Genomic DNA, 17,281 nt, shown 5'->3' on the forward strand with positions numbered 1-17,281 from the left:
CAGTGTGACCGCCTCCGACCCCAGGATCCTGTTCCCGGACCACCCCCTGGCCCTCACTGCCTCTGAACCTAGCGTCCAAGAACCACCTGCAACAGAAAGTGGTCCCCAAACAGTGCCCTTTCTTGAAAGCACCAGGCAAGAAGGAGGCCATCGTGGGTGGAAGACGCAGCTTTTTAATGGAAGCAAGGCAGTGTGCAGGCCCCTCAGAGCCACCTAGCATAAGTACGATTGTGAGAAAGGGGGCATGAAGGTGAGGAGAAGGCACCAATGAGAGAGGAAAGTGGCTCCGGGCATCCTCCGTGTCCTCTGACGGGTAGAAACATGCAGAAGGTGGAGGCCCTCCAATGCATCCCTTGGCAACATCTCTGGGGGGGCAGACACAAGAAGTGCGCCCCCTGGTGGCACAACTGGAAGCTCCTTGCGTGGACAGAGACGAGGCTGGTGGTGCCACAGGGCAACTGGCTGCCAAGATGCCACATCGGAGTGTTTCTCAGTCTGTTTGGCTGAGTGGAGAGGAGGCACATTCCATGACTCTGGCAATTCCAGACTCAGGAGCAATGGTTGGACGTGCCCCCAGGAGAGACTGGCACAGCTGTGCCCAATCCTTCACCTCCAGCCCCACAGGGATCCTCCTGGAAGTAGTAGTGCAAACCAGGAGACCACAGAGGGAAGGGTCTTGGGGCCGGGGGTCACCCGGCTCGGTGGCTGCTGCCCCTGCCTCAGCTTCCAGGGCCTCCCAGCTGCTCCAGGAGGGCCCTGACCTCACCCTCCACTCGCAGCAGCTGGGCCTTGCGCCAGGGGTTAAGGGTGTCCCCTCGGCTGTCTTCCAGATCCCGAAGCAGCAGCTCAAGGTGGCGCCGGACGCGGCCGCGATCCCAGCTGTTGAGGTTCCGCTGGACTTCACTAAGGATCACCGACCAGTACTCAGACACCGCTGTCCCCTCTGTCAGCGACACCACGACACGGGCACCACCTTTAGCAGTGCCCTGCACGTCCCGCAGAGCCTGGCGGCCCTCTGAGCTCAGCTCATTGAAGTAGAGGCTGGGAGGAGAGAGAAGAGAAGATGTCATCTGCGGGGCTCTCAGAAGGAGGGCAGAGGGTGGACGGGACAGAGACTGGGGGATCCTCACGACTCCTCCCCTAGCTGTGGAATGTGATGGGGTGTGTGCCGCGAGCCAGAGCTGGAGGGGGTGGCCAACAGGAGGCGGGGATGACATCTGAACCGGGGACAGGAGGGATGGGGCCATGAGGAGCCTAAGAGAAATGGCGGTAGGGAACCGGGGTGGGGTAAGGCGCGGTGGGTTCCGAAGCGGGTCTGTGAGGACCAGGGAGAAGGCGGGGGTAGAGCCCAGGCCCTAGCGTAGGAAGAACGCAGTGGAAACAGGAGGGAGACTGAAGGGCTGGGACNAGACTTACTGCAGCAGCTCCAGGGAGGGGTGGTCCCGGGCCGCGTGGGCCAAGGCCAAGGCCGCTGTGTCGCCGGCACCATTGTAGGCCACGTTCAGCTCCTGCAGCTGTCGGTTACGGTCCAGCTGGGCGGCCAGCAGCTCCAGGCCCTCGTCCCCAAGGCCCGTGTGCAGCAGGGACAGGTGTGTCAGCGAGGTGTTTCCAGCCAGCCCCTCCAGCAGCAGGGCCACACCGGCCGCCGTCAGCGGGTTGTTGGACAGCCTACAGCCGCGAGCACCCCAAGGTTACGAGGGCCAGCGGCAGATGCCCTGCACTGGGCGGCGGGTCTTGGACCGAAAGGGGAGTCTGGACACAAAGGTGTGCAGGCCCGGGAGAAGAGCAGGAAGAAACAGGGGTGTGGAAGAGCGCACAGGAAGGCAGAGCAGGGCGGGGGCTGGCTTCTCCTTCCTTCTATTCTCTTCTGCTGACTCCCCTCTCTTCACCCTTACCACTTCTCTCCTTCCTTTCTTCACCTTCTCCCCAGACGGCCCTGTCCCTTGCACTCCCCCTCCTCATTCACCCCTCCCCTTATTCCAACCAGGCTTCTGGGTTCCTAATAAAGCAGTCAGTGCTTTGGAAGCATCTGTTGAGTGCCCAGCATTAGGGTCATCCTCGCGAGGCGACAGGGGAAATCCTGGGAGAGCATCAGCGGCACTGTTGCCAGGCAACCGGCCTGGCTANTAGCACCCATTCCTGGTGGCAGCTTTCCTCCAACCCGCTGGACCTGGGTGGAGGACGGGGTCTAGGCCCCCACCCCCTTCGCCACACCACGGGTGGGCCAGCGCCGGGTGTGTTGTGAGGCAGGAAGCTCACCCTTGGCCTCAGCTGCCAGCAGGATGGCCAGAACGTCCCTTCACCCCCTCCCGAAACACTCACCGCAGGGTGGCGATCTGGCACTGGTCATGCAGCAGCAGGTCTCGGAGGACCCTGCAGGCCTCGGGGCCCAGGCTGTTGAGTTGCAAGCTGGGGCGGAAGGTGGCCAGAGGGAAGTGAGAAGCAAGGAAGGAGGCTGGCATGGAGCCTGCCCACCCACCGCGCCCTTTTCTCACCATCGTGCCTCTCAGCCCACGCTGCCCTCCCTTCTATTGCTGGTCACCTGCACGCACCCCAGTCTTCTTCATCTCCCCCCTCCCAGTCCTTCCTCACTCCCTTTGGTCTCCCCAGCACCTTCTCTTCCCACCTCTTCCCCAGCCCTCCCCTGTCTTCTGGCCTGGCGCTCAAAGGCAGGTCCTCACCCCAGCTTCCGGGCACGCAGGAAGACAGGCCTGAGCGTGTGCAGCCCGGCAGGGTCCAGCTGACAGGAGGCCAAGTTCACCTCATCCAGGGCGTGCCTTCCACTGCCCAGCACAGCTGCCACCACCGTGCACTTGAGGGGCGTCATGCGCACACCGGCCAGGTTGAGCTGGCGCAGGGAGCCGAGCACCTCGGCAGAGAAGCGCTGATTCTGGAACTCGTAGTGGAAGAACAGGTGGTCCAGGAGCTCCGACGGGGGCAGCACCTGACGGCCCAGCTTGCCCAGCTTCTTCTTGATGGCCTGGGCGTTCTCCAGGGCATCCAGGTTCCTGATGGGGCAGCCGAGCTGAGCCAGCACGGCCCGGTTGTGCGCAGACAGGAGCCCGCCCATGAACATGGGGAAGAGCTCAAAGACCTCATCATCAGGAGGCTCATCGGGGTGGCGCCGGGGGCCCTCCACGCCCAGGATGCTGGCGCCCATCTGGTCCAGGACGTCATCGTTGTAGTAGTCTTCTTCTCGGAACATCTCCAGCACCATGGCCTGGGCGACCGCCTCGCGGCTCTTACCCGCCACGCGCCCGAACACCCGTGGGACCACCTGGGAGGGGACGCAGGGACAGGGCTGCAGCCTCCCACGGGCCCACTCAGCCTTCAAAGCTCACTCGGCCTCACCTTCTCTCGTAACCCCCCAGCACGATTTGTCTGGCCATACTACTCCCCCACTGCAGCACCCACCGTGGCTCCCCACTGCCCATGCGGAATGGAAACTTGTCATAGTTTGGCCCCAATTTGACCTTTCCAGAGTCACCTCTCGACACCTGTGTCACACACTCCTGACATCAGGGGATTCTTTTCCACAGACACCCCATACGTTTGCGAGCCCCGTGGTGGGAAGGAATTCTTATCTGTTTTGCATTTTGTTTGGTGCCAGGCAAGGTGCTATGAAGATATCCTCACCTTCCACATCATCACAGTCACCCCAGCAACAAAGACTGACGTCACTCCTGCTTATTCAAGGCCCTTCCAGCCACACTGCTCTCGTCCACAGACCTCTCACGCTCACGCACTCTGCTTCTGTCCTTTTGGCTTCTCTCATGATTATTATTTGATACTACCACAGTTCTATTCCTTCAAAGCTGTATTCTCTTTCTGGGGTGACTCCCCTCCCCAATTCTTCTCCTTGGCTAATCCCCCAGGGTCAGGTTAAATGCCCTTCCTGCAGAGAGGTTTTTCACATCCTCCCATCAGGTCCCCCACTTACACGTTTTCACAGTACCTGGGACTTTGCTTTCTAGGCACTTACCATGATTTTATTTATTTTTTATTTATTTTTCATTTTTTCTAATGCTTTATTTTTGAGAGAGAGCACGCAAGTAGGGGAGGGACAGAGAGAGAGGGGAATAGAAGATCTGAAGCAGGCTCTGTGCAGAGCGCGGCAAGCTTGATGCGGGGCTCAAACTCACCAACCGTGAGATCATGACCGGAGCTGATGTCGGGCGCTCAACCAACTGACCCACCCAGGCGTCAAACCAAAATTTTAAATCACACAGTCCCAGGGACACGTTTGTGTTCCCCCCGGAGGACCAGAAAGGGCAGAACCCTGGGGTTTTGTTCATGGTTTCTTCCTCAGAACCTAACGCATTGCCTGGTACACAGCAGGCACTCAAATGTTTGGTGGGGAAATTAACGTATGGGAGGCTGAGGACATCATCTCCTGTCCCTGCCTTGGTGCTGAAACAGACAACAGGGCCCATGGCTCTGGCAAGGAGCCACGAGGTAGTTTTGAGGAACCTCCTCTAACAGCTGGTTTAGGGGGTTCTCTGCCCCTTTCTTTATAGGTGAGGTTCCCGCCATGGAGGGTATAGTGTCGTCCCTCAGCAGTCACCGGGTGACGACCTCAGAAAATGTCACCTGTGAAGGTGAATCGATAGGTTCATGAAGAAACAAATAGGACTGCTGCGGTGCTAACAGTTTGGTGCACCGACAGGCTTCCGGAATCCCGTCAGGAGGTCACAGCCTCTCACTGTAACCTGGATCAGGCAAACACAGCCTCATAGGGCTGGGCTGGCCTGGCGTGAGCAATGGCCATTACCTTCCCATCGGAGGAGTGAGAAGGGGTGGGCTGCCTGAGCCTGGTTTTGTGTCTAACAAACAATTAAATAACACTGGCTGTGTGCCAGGTCCTGAGGATGAATACATTTAATCCTCATATTTGGCCAAATGATATAGATTCTGTTAGCCGCATTTAACAGGTAAGACTTGGGGGCACAGAGAAGTTAAGGAACTTGTCCAAGATCACACAGCTAGCAAGTGGCAGAGCCTGGATTTAATCCCAGATAGCTGAATTACTACTGAATCCCTGTTTCTAAACTTTATGCTTTGTTCCCTATAAAGAGGAAAATGTGTTAAAATTCTGCCAGCACTGACCATCAGGGGTCTACCTCCCGAAGATGGGTTACTGAAGCATTCCTAGAGAGGACCAGGGTTACCTAGCAGGGCACCAAAGCTTAACAGAAATATCCATCATACAGCGGTAAAGTTTGGCAGAGAAAGCACAGGGTTCAGAATCACAAAACCTGGACCCAGATCCCAGCTATTCCACTTACTATCTGAGTGACCTTGGGCAAGTTACTAGCCTCTGTGGGCCTCGGTTTCCTACGATTTTCTTACGATTCTTAAAAGGGATCATAATAATATTTCATTCACAAGGCACCTGGTAGACATCACCAGAGGGCGGGTCCTTCCTCCCCTCGAAAACTCAGCACGTCTGCCCTGCTCACGACACAGTGCTTGGGCCTGTCATTTGGATTCTGGAGCAGGCCTGCACTATCCTAAGCCAATTATCAATGCCATTTATCCTCCTGGTATAAATGCATAAAATGGCATCTGCTTTATAAACTTGTCTCTGGTGATTTAGTTAGGATGAGTCATCGTTCCCGGAGTCTAACCACCTCCGGGGGAACAAGATACATTGGAGTTTCTGGGCCTGCAAAGAAGAGGCCAGACCCTGGACTATAGCGCGATTCCGGCCCCCCACCGACAAAGACCAGAAGAGAGGCAAAAAGAAAACTGTCATTAGGGTCATAGGATTGTGACTAAGGTGCCTGTGCCCTCACGTCCTCCTCCCAGCCGTCAAGCCTTCCCCAGCCGGTGGTTTCCCTCTCCCCCTTCCCTTATGTCTCAATCCCACTAAAAGCCAGATTGCCCCAATCTGAAACCAGAGTCAAGAAGAAGATTCGCGGTTACGCAGGAAGTAGCAGTTTCCTTCTGGGAGAGGAGCGGGGGGCGAACGGGGACTCTGGGGGCTGAGGGCCCGGGGTGCTGGGCTGTTACCTTGAGCAGGTTGAAGAGCAGAGGCAGGGCTCGCAGGGGCAGAAGCTTGGCCACAATGCCCAGGACCAGACTGACGTCCTCCCCGACACGGCCCGCAAGCTCGACCACTTCCTTGCCCACGCGCTGCAGGGTCGTCTTCCGCAGGCCCAGCACGATGTAGAGGGCGGCCAGGTACTCCTGCATGGCAGGCACGGTGAACACGAAGGTGCCCCGGCGCCCCGGTTCCACGCACGGGGCCAGAAAAAACCTCAGCGCGTCCCGGCGGAAGACATGGAGCAGCTGGAACTCTTCCTCAGTCTTGATGCCGGCTTCCAGGCAGCCACGGACGTCCTCTTCGGAGAAGTAGGTCTTGCGGGAGGACACCCCCTCGTAGGCCAGCTTGCCCATGGTTCGGGCTGCATAGGCCATCAGGGACAGCTTGGAGGGGTCAGTGCTGTCCAGCATCTCCCCACTGAAGTTCAGACGCAGGAAGCTGGTGTAGATGCTCGTGAGGGTCTGCCCGGCCGGCGTGGGGGCGTGCAGGAAGTGCAAGGTGGCACAGACGAGCCAGCAATAGGAGGGCAGGAAGCAGGCGGCGGCGATCTGGTGGTGCCCCTCCAGGTTCCGGGAGAGCATCTGCACCAGGCTGTCACGCTGAGCCGGCGTGGCCGAGATCCCTGCGCCGCCGGCACCGTACCCGCAGTCTGGCTGGTTGAGGCGGAGCTGGAAGTAGAGCTTCTGCAGGTTGGTATCAGAGAAGCCACAGATCTCGCCATAGCGGCCCACATACTTGCTGGGGATTCGGCCGATGGCGGAGGGCCGGGTGGTCGCCAGAATGCTGGCCTGGGAATGGCACGGTTGGGGGTTAAGAAAGATTTTTGTGCCCTGATTGCCTCACTCCTCAGAGAGCCCCTGAAGATTGAGTGTCCAAAGATGAAAATGATGGTGACTGTGGGGCACCTGGGGGGCTCAGTCAGTTAAGCACCCAACTTCGGCTCGGGTCACGATCTTATGGTTCGTAAGTTCAAGCCCCAAGTCGGGCTCCGCACTGACAGCGCAGAGCCTGCTTGAGATTCTCTCTCCCTTTCTTCCCCTCCCCTGCTTCTCAAAATAAATAAATAAAAACTTAAAAAACGAAAACGATGACCGTAATAATTATAACTAACAATTACTGAGCCCCCCTCCCCGCCGAGGACCCAGGGCACTGTGCTAAAGTACTTCCTATGCAGCGTCTCTGTTGATGAGTATAGCTCAGGGAGAGGAGGAACAGAACTTGGGGAAGTTAGTGGCTGGGCTTAAAGACACACAGCTGGGAAGTGGAGGTGCAGGTTTGAACTCACCAAGAACCGACAGCCCCACACCAATAAACACGAGGGCTCAGGACACAAAAGCCTTTGGGGGCAAGTTACGGGCAGCGGTGGCAAGGCAGGGGGCTGCTCACCTCCGGCAGCATGTATTTCCGCAGCAGGTTGACGATGATGGCAGCGGGCGCCTCCGGCTTTTCGGGGTCACCGCAAAGCCCTGTCCCGGCTAACCGGAAGTCGAGGTTGAGGTGCTCCAAGCCATGGAGCACAAAGAGCAGGCGGGACCCAACAGCAGCCAGCAGAGGCAGAATCTCCTTCAGGGGCGTGTAGCGCTGAGCCACAAGTTGGCACAAGGAGGCGGGGGCGGGGCCCAGAGACGACAGATCCTCGCAGGAGAAGGGGATGAGCAGCTCAAAGGCTGGCAACCGCCCGTAACACCAGTCCAAGACCATCTTGCGCACCAGCGTGCTCTTCCCCGTGCCCACCGTCCCGTAGAGCACCACCGTCTGCACCTGGCGCCCACAGGCATCTGGGTCAAAGAGCTGGGGCAGGGCCAGCGCGGGGAGACCCGCTAGAGGGGGCTGGTGCTCCAGGGCCAGCTCTGCCGTTGGGCGAAGCAGCTCATCTGGGGCGCTCTCGCGGATCACAGGGTCTACATGGACCGTGTCAAGTGCAAAGGTCGGGCCGAACTGGCGCTCCTCTCTGGGCAGCCGGCTGAACCACTCGGCCAGATTCCGGCGGTACTGCTGGACAGCTTCTGAATGGGAAGGCAAGGGGGATGTGTCAAGGAAAGGGACTGGAAGATGCAGGAGCTTAGAGTCAAATCACAGGACCAGCGGGTGCCTGGGTGGCTCAGTTGGTTACGCATCCGACTTTGGCTCGGGTCATGATCTGGCGGTTCGTGGGTTCGAGCCCCACGTCAGGCTCTGTGCTGACAGCTAGCTCAGAGCCCGGAGCCTGTTTCAGATTCTGTATCTACCTCTTTCTCTGACCCTCCCCTGCTCACACTGTCTCTCTCTCTCTCTCTCTCTCTCTCACTCAGAAATAAAACATTAAAAAAAAATTGTTTTAAATCACAGGACCAGGATACCGAGTCTCAGCGTGGTGCTGTATGTATAGGACTCCCTCAGACAATAGACTGTCCAGAAAGTTTGGAACGCCCTTTACAGAAAGTGACAGGCCGTAAGACAAGTGACGCCAAAACCTGGGTTGACGGGTTGCGTGGTTGTCTGTGTGCAATCTCCACCTGATTGTCAGACCCAGTTTGTTGACGGGAGATGTGGTCTATCCCTCCCAGTGCTTTGTACATGGAAGCGTGGGGCGTACCGCACAGGTGTCGCAGGGAGGGATACATGGACAGGTGGATGATAGTCGGGTGGGGGGGGGGCGTTGGCCCACTGATGGATCCTCTCTGCCTCCTTCTTCCTGCCTGCTCCTCCCTCCAGACCCCTCCCCCATAATCCCATCAAGACCCCATTCAGCCCCTCTCCTCAGGCTGACTGAGCAGTCAGTCTCTTTACCAGATGTAGAGATGACTTGGGACACCTGTCCATGCCTTCTGGGTGGAGGACCACTGCCTGCTGAGCTTCCATGGTGACGTATAAAGACCCTGAGAGCAAGAAGGGGTGAGCTGGGGCTTGGCTGCTGGGCTCAGCCTCTGCACAGGCTCAGAGCCCAGGCCTGTCTGAACTGCTGGACTTCGAGCTTCCTGAGATCCAGGCCTGACCCTGGACACCCAAGTAGAGAGCCTTATCAGACTCTCACATCCTTCCTAGGGGCTGAGGTCTTGCCCCACCCCACCCCCGCTCTGCTGACTGCTGGCCTGGAGCTCAGGCTGGCCACTGCCAGACTCCACCCACTTCCTCAAAGACCCTCCTCCCTCTGGCCGCCCACCGTTGCTTGTAGATGATGTAAAGCAACTTCATGTCAGGCCTGGTGGCTGACTCTGTACCCTCCCCACCCCCAGAAAACCAATCTCGCCCACAAGGGATCAAGATCTCTCAAAGTCCTGACCCTTCCCAGGCTACTCGGCTCTGCCCAGATGTGTTCTAAGGCAAGACATGAAGGCCTCACCTAGAGAGCCCAAGGGAACGCACCCCTCGATGGGGCCAATTCCAGTGGCTCAGGAAAGGGATTCGGCCATCTGCAGAGAGAAAGGGGAAGGAAGAAATAGCATCCAGAGCCCATCCGCATTTTCCCACCAATACACAGACTCCGCGTCTACGTTAAATCCCCCATTATTTGTTCACATAACATCACACACTGACCCTTTGTAGCAGTTACTATGCAAGTTTATATCTTATTGTATAAGATTATTTGATGAACAGTCCTTTCCACCCCACCCCCTCCATGAGAGCAGGGACCATATCTGTTTTGGTTCACAATTACATACTTAAAACTCAGCACAGGGTCTGGCCCCTGGCCCACACTTAGGACATATCTGCTGCATGCAGAACGAAATCAGACAAGTGATCCGAGACTCCTATAGCTACAGGGACCCTCAAAGGTCATCTAGTTCGACTCCCTTTTCTTAGGATGGGGAAAACAGAAGCTCAGGGAGGTGAGGTGGCTTGCCCAAGGCCAAGGGCTCCCGAATCACAGAGTTAGGGCTACCCCCGGTGTCTCCCTCTTAGAGACACCACCTGGACCTTGAAGACAATGGAGAAACAAACCGCTGCTTCCTGCTCACCTGCTGACTGGCGGACTCCTCCCAGACCAGGGCCCCAAGGGGCCTTGGGGAAATGGCAAACCCACCTCATGGTAGGAAAGGTCAGAGCCCAGTGCCCCTGCAAGAAGATTTAGGTGAACGGACCGTACACACACACCCACCTACCCACCCCCGTCCCCCTGTGCAGGCCACAGAAAGGCCCTTCTCCTCAGGGAACATCAGCCTTCCCTTAAATGTCAGCACTGCCGAAGCCCTGACCTGGCTTGGACCGTCTCCCTCTCCTATACCCCCTACTTGAGGGAGCCCATTTCATCTCTACCACACCTGCTTCTCCTCTGAGCCCTCACGAGTGCCTTTCTCCCAAGTTCCAGCCTGGCGAACTGCTTTATTTAGGTGTCTTTTTTTTTTTTTTTCGCTTGGCTGCCAGCAAGCTCTGATGAGGCCTGTGTTCATCTTCAATGGCTTTTCTGAGCCTACGTTTCCAAGTAACAATTATCCAGTCTCTCCTGTGTTTTCTCCCCAGCTCTCGAGTCCTGTTGGCTGAGTTTTAATGATTTTATCGTTTTATCTTCTCTGTGACTTTTATGTCAGCCGCCTTTGAGGCTGGCATAAATAATAAATGAATGGATGAACTTCCTACTTGACATCTCCATATGGCTATCCTGCCCGGGCTTCATGGCTTCACCCATTCACCCCTCACCCCCCACCCCTTTTAGTTACTTTATTGCTTTATCTTCCCAATCACACCGTTTATACTAGACACCTGACCTCTCCGGTCTTCAAACACTTTCTCCCTTCCTTCGTACACTTGAAACAGTCCTACGGACTCCTCCTCAAACTGTTTTTGCCAGCCTGCTTCTGTGGCATTGTCTGTGCTCCCTCGTACCCTCTGGAGACTTCTGCGGACCCCCTTCTCCTCCTTCCTGGCCTCTGCCTTCAGTCTCACCCCCCTCCCTTCTGATCCCTCATCTCAGCCACCAATCACCTCCTTAAAATCCTAGGTTATATACAGAGTCCAAACACCCACACAAGCTATTTTTCAGGGTGTTCCCAACCCCTACCTCAGCAGCCAAGTTCACCGAATTTCTGCTCGCACTTTCCTGAACTGTTCATACACTTTCTTGGGCTTAGAATGGCCTTTCTCCCCTGTCAGAATCCTACCCAATTGTTTAAGACCCTGCTCCAAGGTCCCCTCTCCCCGGAAGTCTCCCCTGACGCCCCTTAAATGGAGCGCGCTGTCATTTGGCACCTGGTCCGCCCTGCAAGGTGGCTCCTTAAGGGCGGGGCGCGTTCCGGGGAAAATCGGCTGACTGGGGCCCACCCACCAGCGGGGCCCACCAGAGGCGCGGCCGGGGCCAGAGCAGAGGTGCCAGGGGCTGGAGAAGGGTTAAGAGAGGGCCCCGGAAAGCATAGGAAGCTCGGGGAAACTAACTCCGTGGGACAAAGTCAGATCCAGGGCCACTGCCTCAAGACGGGGCTCACCGCGCGGGCCTAGAGGTGAGGGCACTCTTCAAAGATCATTGCCAAGTAGCGGGCACAGCGGGGACAGTACGGGGCTGTGCTCAGGGCTCCTCCCCGCAAACTGGGTCGCCAACAGCTCTCCCCGCTCCCGCTGGCTTCGGAGCCCAAGGGGAGAGGCTGCCGGCAAGCCGACCGCTCNNNTCGTGCCCGCCCCCCGCCGCTCCGGGCCTCCATCCAGGCGCGCACCGCCGCCGCCGCCCGCACTGCCCTCTGCAGGTCACCATGCGCCAGTGCCGTCCAGCTACCTCTCCCCTCCCAGGCGGGGCTTGCTGTTGTGCCCATTATACAGACCGAGGAGCTGCCGTGCAGAGGGTGGAATGACTCGCGCAGGTTGACCCAGTTAGGAAGTGGAAGGGCCAGGATGAGAGTTCCAGGCCTCGATCTTCCGGTCTCACCCCTAGGCACTCCTGAGGCACCTACCCGCCCCCGGGGGCCTTCCCTCTGTGCCTCTTCACCTCCGCAGCCTACCTCCTAGTAGAGATCAGAGTCGAGGTCTTGGTGGGCCCTCCCCCCATACCTGGCCCTCTTCAGACCCCAAAACTCTGTGAATGGCTTCTGGTCACTTTGATCAAGAAAGGAGTAAGAATGAGGGCTCCCACCCCAACTTGCTCTGCTTGTCTGGCACCCAGTCATGGCCTAGCCCTGGGGCTTCCTGGTCCTCAGAGCCCTCACTGTCATCCCTGTGACTCCACACGGGAACACCCAGGGCCCTAGCAGCTGATGGAGCAGCCACCCACCGCCCACAGCCAGGGCACGCCTCCACATGCAAACAGAGGTGTGCAATGTGCACTGAACAGGAAAAGCAAGAGGAAAGCCATAGACAGGCACCTGGAGGCAAGGTTGGAAAGGCGGCTTCGTGTTCTCTACCCTCCATCCAGAAGAAGACAGCGTTGATATTTCATTAACTCGCATAGACCTATGTTCGTTCACTGAATACATAGTACCGGGTTGGGACTGAGCAACCGGAACAAGGCCTGCAGGGTCCAGACCACAGCAGCTCCCCTCCAGGTAGCCAAAATGATGGGCCTTCAGAAGCAGACAGAAGCCTTTGGAAAGGCTAGGGGAGGAAGTTGCTAACTGCCCCTGGCAGAGAAGGTGACATTTGAATTGGATCTTGAATAAGTCTGGGAAGGGAAGGGCATTCCAGACAGCAGGGGAAATGGGACATTTTCATTTTAAGAGAAGCTCCGAAAGGGGAGTGGAATGGGGGGGAGGGAAGGGGAGGTAGAGCAACGCTATGAATGTGGTCTCAGGGGTGACATTTCAGACCCGGGGGACTCTTCCAGCTTCACTCCCCCTACCTAGCCGCGCGCGAGGCAGACAGGCCCCCGGCTGCAGTTACTGGACACAGCTCAGAGCAAACCACTCCCCTCCCCCACCCCCAGTGGGTATGACAGCCACGTCGGCTTTATTAATAACATATAATTTGCCTGGCCTCTTGCAAACAGAAGTACCATGAGTCATGCTGTGGGCATGTGCTCTGTCGTCTGACCTCAGGATAGGGCACCAGGTGCTGTAGACCCCGTAGCGTGGAGAACTGCCTTAATCATCTCTGCCCTCCAGCCCCCTGCACAGGACCTGGCACAGAAGGCGGCTGCGTTGAAGGAAATGATCTCGGAGCCCAGGGAGGCTGGCACTCAGGGAGAGCAGGCCCCTTCCTAAGCATGCTTAGACAGGCAGAGGGCATTCGTGCCACACTCCCGCAGTTAATGGGACCGGTGGGAGAAATCATAGGTGGCTCACAATGGCAAGCACACAGTATCTAAAGAGCTTGCTCAGGTCGCTTCTCCAAGCCTCGGTTTTCTTCTCTGGGAAAGGAGGAAATGATAATACTCATCCCAGCAGCCTCGTGGGGTTACTGTAAGCATCGAAAGAGCTTTCTTTGCCAACACACAAGCCACTCTACAAAATGTTCTCTGTGCCTAAATGCCCCTTGCCAGCTCTGGAATGGCCGTTCGTCTCCTTTAGCTCCCAAGGGCTCTTACCAGCGTGTGAATTTATAAGTGTTTTACTCTTTTAGGAGTGTTTACATTTTGAAAGAGAAAATAAAGATGAAGAATCTTAAGAAAGACGGCTTCATGGTGGGACTTCGTACCCTCTGATTTTAAAAAGCCACCTGCAGGCATTACTCCTGGGGGAAAGGGCGGCACCCAGAATAGCCCCTAAAGCTAGCTAGGGTTCCAGAAGCTAGGACTCTGACTTCTTCCCACTTCCCACCACCACTCTGAACCTCCCGTGAGAAAGTATATCTCCAGAGGTACCTGGGTGGCTCAGTCGCTTAAGCGTCCAACTCTTGATTTCAGCTCAGATCATGATCTCACGGTTCATGGGTTTGAGCCCTGCATCAGGTTCTGTGCTGACAGCTCAGTGCCTGGAGCCTGCTTGGGAGTCTGTCTCCCTCTCTCTCTGCCCCTCCCCCACTCGCGCTCTACCTCTCTCTCTCAAAAATAAATAATTTAAAAAAATTTTTTTAATGTTTTATTTATTTCTGAGACAGTGAGAGAGAGAGAGAGAGGGAGGGAGACAGCGTGAGCAGGGGAGGGTCAGAGACAGAGGGAGACACAGAATCTGAAACAGCTACCAGACTCTGAGCTAGCTGTCAGCACAGAGCCCAATGTGGGGCTTGAACCCACGAACCATGAGATCATGACCTGAGCCGAAGTCAGACGCTTAACCAACTGAGCCACCCAGGTGCCCCAAATATTTTTAAAAATCAAAAAAAAAAAAAGTCCATCTCCAGGCAGGTACCCAACCAGGTATAGACTAGACCCTCATTTAGCCCAGGACAATTTAGCTCTGCAGGTAGCACGAGCAGGGTGGTCCTGGCAGCTGGTAGGGTAGATGCCAGTCCTTTCCGAGCTTCAGGATCAGGAATGAAGAGGGTGAGACAATGTGCTGCTTCTTGGGTCATCTTGCCACCAGCCTTCAAGGACTTCTGGGCAATTTCCTACTCCAAGCCTCAGACCAGCAACCCACGTCCAGTCCTGGTGGCTGATGGCTTGGCCCTGGTAAGTGTGGCCCGGGGACGGGGCTGGGGGGGGGGGGGTCAGGAAAGAAGAGAGGAAGAAAAAGAGAAATCTGGGGTAAGCTCAGTGAGGTCCCTGTTGTTCTCATCCTAGAGCTTAGGCTCCGGGGTCTTTCCTGCTTCTCGTTGCCCTTCGTGACCACTAACACATGCCTCTCCCCCCCCATAGGCACAACAGGGTTCAGTGACTTCTGGAGAAAGAGACATGTATCACTTGGCGAGAACACACCCATGCAACAGACACAGGGCACCCACACATAGCACAAAAACCCACCCTAATCAGCATCCTTGGCCAGTGCCAAGAATGAGGAGTCTGGCAGCAGAAGACCTGGTTCCCAGACCTGGTTTCACCTCCATTAGCTAAGGGTCCTTGGGCAAGTTCCTTAGCCCAGGTCTCAGTTTCCACATCTGCAAAATGGGTTATCATGAGGGATGATGCAGAGTGAGCATGGGACTTCCTTGAGATAATGAACATGAAGCATTTGTAATATATAAAGCATAATACACGTACTTCATAGGCTGACATATACTAGCTTGACTTACCACCCACTGCCCCGAACTCCTCAAAGCACGCAGACTTCTTTCAAATGCTTCGAAGACCCCTCCCAGCCCATGGGACTGGGTGCCACGCCCATACACACTTAAACACCACATACTGTATAAATATAGGTTTTATTAATAATGGGGTGAAATCTCACAAATACAACTGGCATCTCTGGGTGATGGGAGAATCCGTGGCAGGACAAGAGAAGGTATGTGTACAAGAATGGGGGGGGGAGAGGCCTGGAGGAAGGGGAGATCAGAAGTAGCATGAGCCTGGACCTACCACAACAGCCAGACATGCTCTGTGTCTGTCGCTCTGGTGCCCAGGGGCCACCGTGGCTGCTGGGAAGGGCGTGGAGAGACCCAGACGGGAGTTTGAATGAGCAGCAAGCAGCCGGGGAAGGGGTAAGAGAGTGAGAATACCAGCCTGATGCACAAAAGAGGGGACATGGGGTGGCAGGCGGCCAAGGCCAACGGATGCCCGTGCTTGTGCTTGTGTTGGCTACTGAACTCCAGGGAGATCGGTGCCCGGTGCCACCCCTGGCTTGGAGGGGAAGGAAGACTCGGGGGTAGACACCTGCAGATCCCGGAGACACCCCGGGCAGCGTCGGCCTCGTCCTCACAGTCAAAGCGCCACGCCCAGGAGGAGGCCGGCACTGCCCTTCCTGCAGCACCCATCGCCCCCACCGCCGCCGCCACCGCTGCCGCACCGCCACCGCTGCCGCCACCACCACCCTGCCACCATCACTCCTCGGAGCCACAGGGGACAACGAGTGTGTAGGTCTGAGATTGCCTGTTCGCATGTATGTGCCCACCAGTCTGGAGAGGATAGGGAGTTTCGCAGGACCGGGCAGGAGAAGCGAGAAAGGAGGCTTGGTCTTCTCCTACTCATGCCCCAGAATAAAGTGCATTCCCCAGTTCCAGTGGCAGGTGAGAGAGAAACACAAACATTATTGCAGAGGTGCCACCAGACCCTGCCCCCACCAAAGGGGACGGGTCAGGGTAAACGGGGCGTCCCATGGCCCCAGGCCTCTCCAATCCCCAGGATTGGGAGGGGTGGCCCAGACAGAAAACCCAGCTTCTGTCCCAGCAGATTGTCCAAGTCGGCCAGGTCTGGGGGTGGGGGGAAGGTGAGGAGGAGGAAGAGACTTCCAGAGCCTTCCCTGCTCCGTTCCAATGTCCGTCCAAACGGGACTTCCAGGGGACCCCACCAGGGCCCAGCCCTGGAGCCTGTACCTCAGAACAGTCCAGTTTACAAACACTTGTGTGGTGGGGACCCCCGGAGGAGGCCACTTTGGTCACTTGTGAGTGGGGGCCTGGAGAACCTGGGGGTCCCAGGCAGACAACAGAAGAGGGTGCGGAGGGCAGGAAGGAGGGGGGCAGCCTCCTAGTGGTCTTTGCATGCAGATGTTGGAGAGAGTAGGGGGGAAGCTACAAACTGCATCAACTGGGGAAGGCTCCCGGGCACGGGGAGGGCTGGGGCCCCCGTTGCCACAGCCACAGTCTGGCAGCCAACCTGTGGAGGGGCTGGGACGGGAGAGGACGGCTGCACCAGCAGCCAGTGCCAAAGTCTACCAGGTTAAAACAGTCCCAGAGGGCCGGGGCTGGGGCTTCCGCTGCGGGGGCTGGGGCGCAGGCCAGGGCAAGGCTCTATCTCTCGGACTTGACCCGGTAACGGAGCACAAGGTACGCCAGCAGCCGCAGGGCCAGGAAGAAGATGCCCAAGACCAGGAAGTCCATGTAGAGCTTGGCGTCCTCCACATCCAGCGCTCGGAGGATACTCTGCGGATTCTGGAAAGGGCAGTGTTCCTCCAGGCAAGTCAGGTCTCCTCGATCCATGCCATAGATGGTCAGAATCACACCCTCAAAGCCATACCTAGGCACGTGGGGGCATCAGAGCAGGATACAGAGCATAGGGTCACCTGTTCCCTGGGCATACCGCCAGGGCCCAGCTGCAACTCTCTCAGCCCCGGGGCCTGGGCTCCTGCAGGGGCGGGGGGCGGGGGGCAGGGACAGCAGGTGACTGACCTGACATAGGAGAGGTAGGAGCTCCATTGCAGGTAAGTGGGGATGGTCTTGAAGCTGACAAAGAAGCCGGAGAACAATAGGACAGGGATGGCGGTGACTGGGCCCACAAAGGTGGCCACCTGGAGCGGAGGGAAGGGGACCGGGCCATCACAGGAGTGACCAGGATAGGCCCTGGGGTTTCCCACAGATCCATTCCGATGC

At 57.1% G+C, this 17,281-nt stretch overlaps 2 protein-coding genes across 6 annotated transcripts in view; both read right to left on the bottom strand.

The window, feature by feature from the left end:
- Positions 1-153: 153 nt before the first annotated feature.
- NLRX1 (NLR family member X1) lies at positions 154-11,592 on the bottom strand. 2 transcript variants are annotated; one of them, XM_077776876.1, is made up of 10 exons: positions 11,446-11,592; positions 9,985-10,081; positions 9,369-9,438; positions 8,816-8,904; positions 7,433-8,052; positions 6,013-6,834; positions 2,682-3,277; positions 2,323-2,409; positions 1,417-1,668; positions 154-1,041 (listed from the first exon to the last, which is right to left on the bottom strand). In XM_077776876.1, exons 2-10 carry the CDS (start codon positions 10,052-10,054, stop codon positions 720-722), a joined length of 2,928 nt encoding a protein of 975 aa, XP_077633002.1. In that variant the 5' UTR covers positions 10,055-10,081; positions 11,446-11,592; the 3' UTR covers positions 154-719. The 2 variants fall into 2 exon arrangements, with proteins under 2 accessions (XP_077633002.1, XP_077633010.1); XM_077776884.1 differs by lacking the exons at positions 154-1,041; positions 1,417-1,668 and adding an exon at positions 1,671-1,752.
- Positions 11,593-15,162: 3,570 nt separating this feature from the next.
- Positions 15,163-17,281, bottom strand: part of ABCG4 (ATP binding cassette subfamily G member 4) — a 13,957-nt gene continuing 11,838 nt past the window's right edge. For all 4 annotated transcript variants that reach the window (XM_077776911.1, XM_077776897.1, XM_077776907.1 and 1 more), the window contains exons 14-15: positions 17,081-17,199; positions 15,163-16,928 (exon numbers count right to left, since the gene is read on the bottom strand). In XM_077776911.1, coding sequence (XP_077633037.1) covers positions 16,703-16,928; positions 17,081-17,199 — 345 coding nt within the window. In that variant the 3' untranslated portion in view covers positions 15,163-16,702. The remainder of the gene's footprint in view (positions 16,929-17,080; positions 17,200-17,281) is intronic.

This window comes from Crocuta crocuta, unplaced genomic scaffold (assembly GCF_008692635.1).
Source record: "Crocuta crocuta isolate KB4526 unplaced genomic scaffold, BGI_CrCroc_1.0 scaffold271, whole genome shotgun sequence".
Taxonomy (NCBI): Eukaryota; Metazoa; Chordata; class Mammalia; order Carnivora; family Hyaenidae; genus Crocuta; species Crocuta crocuta.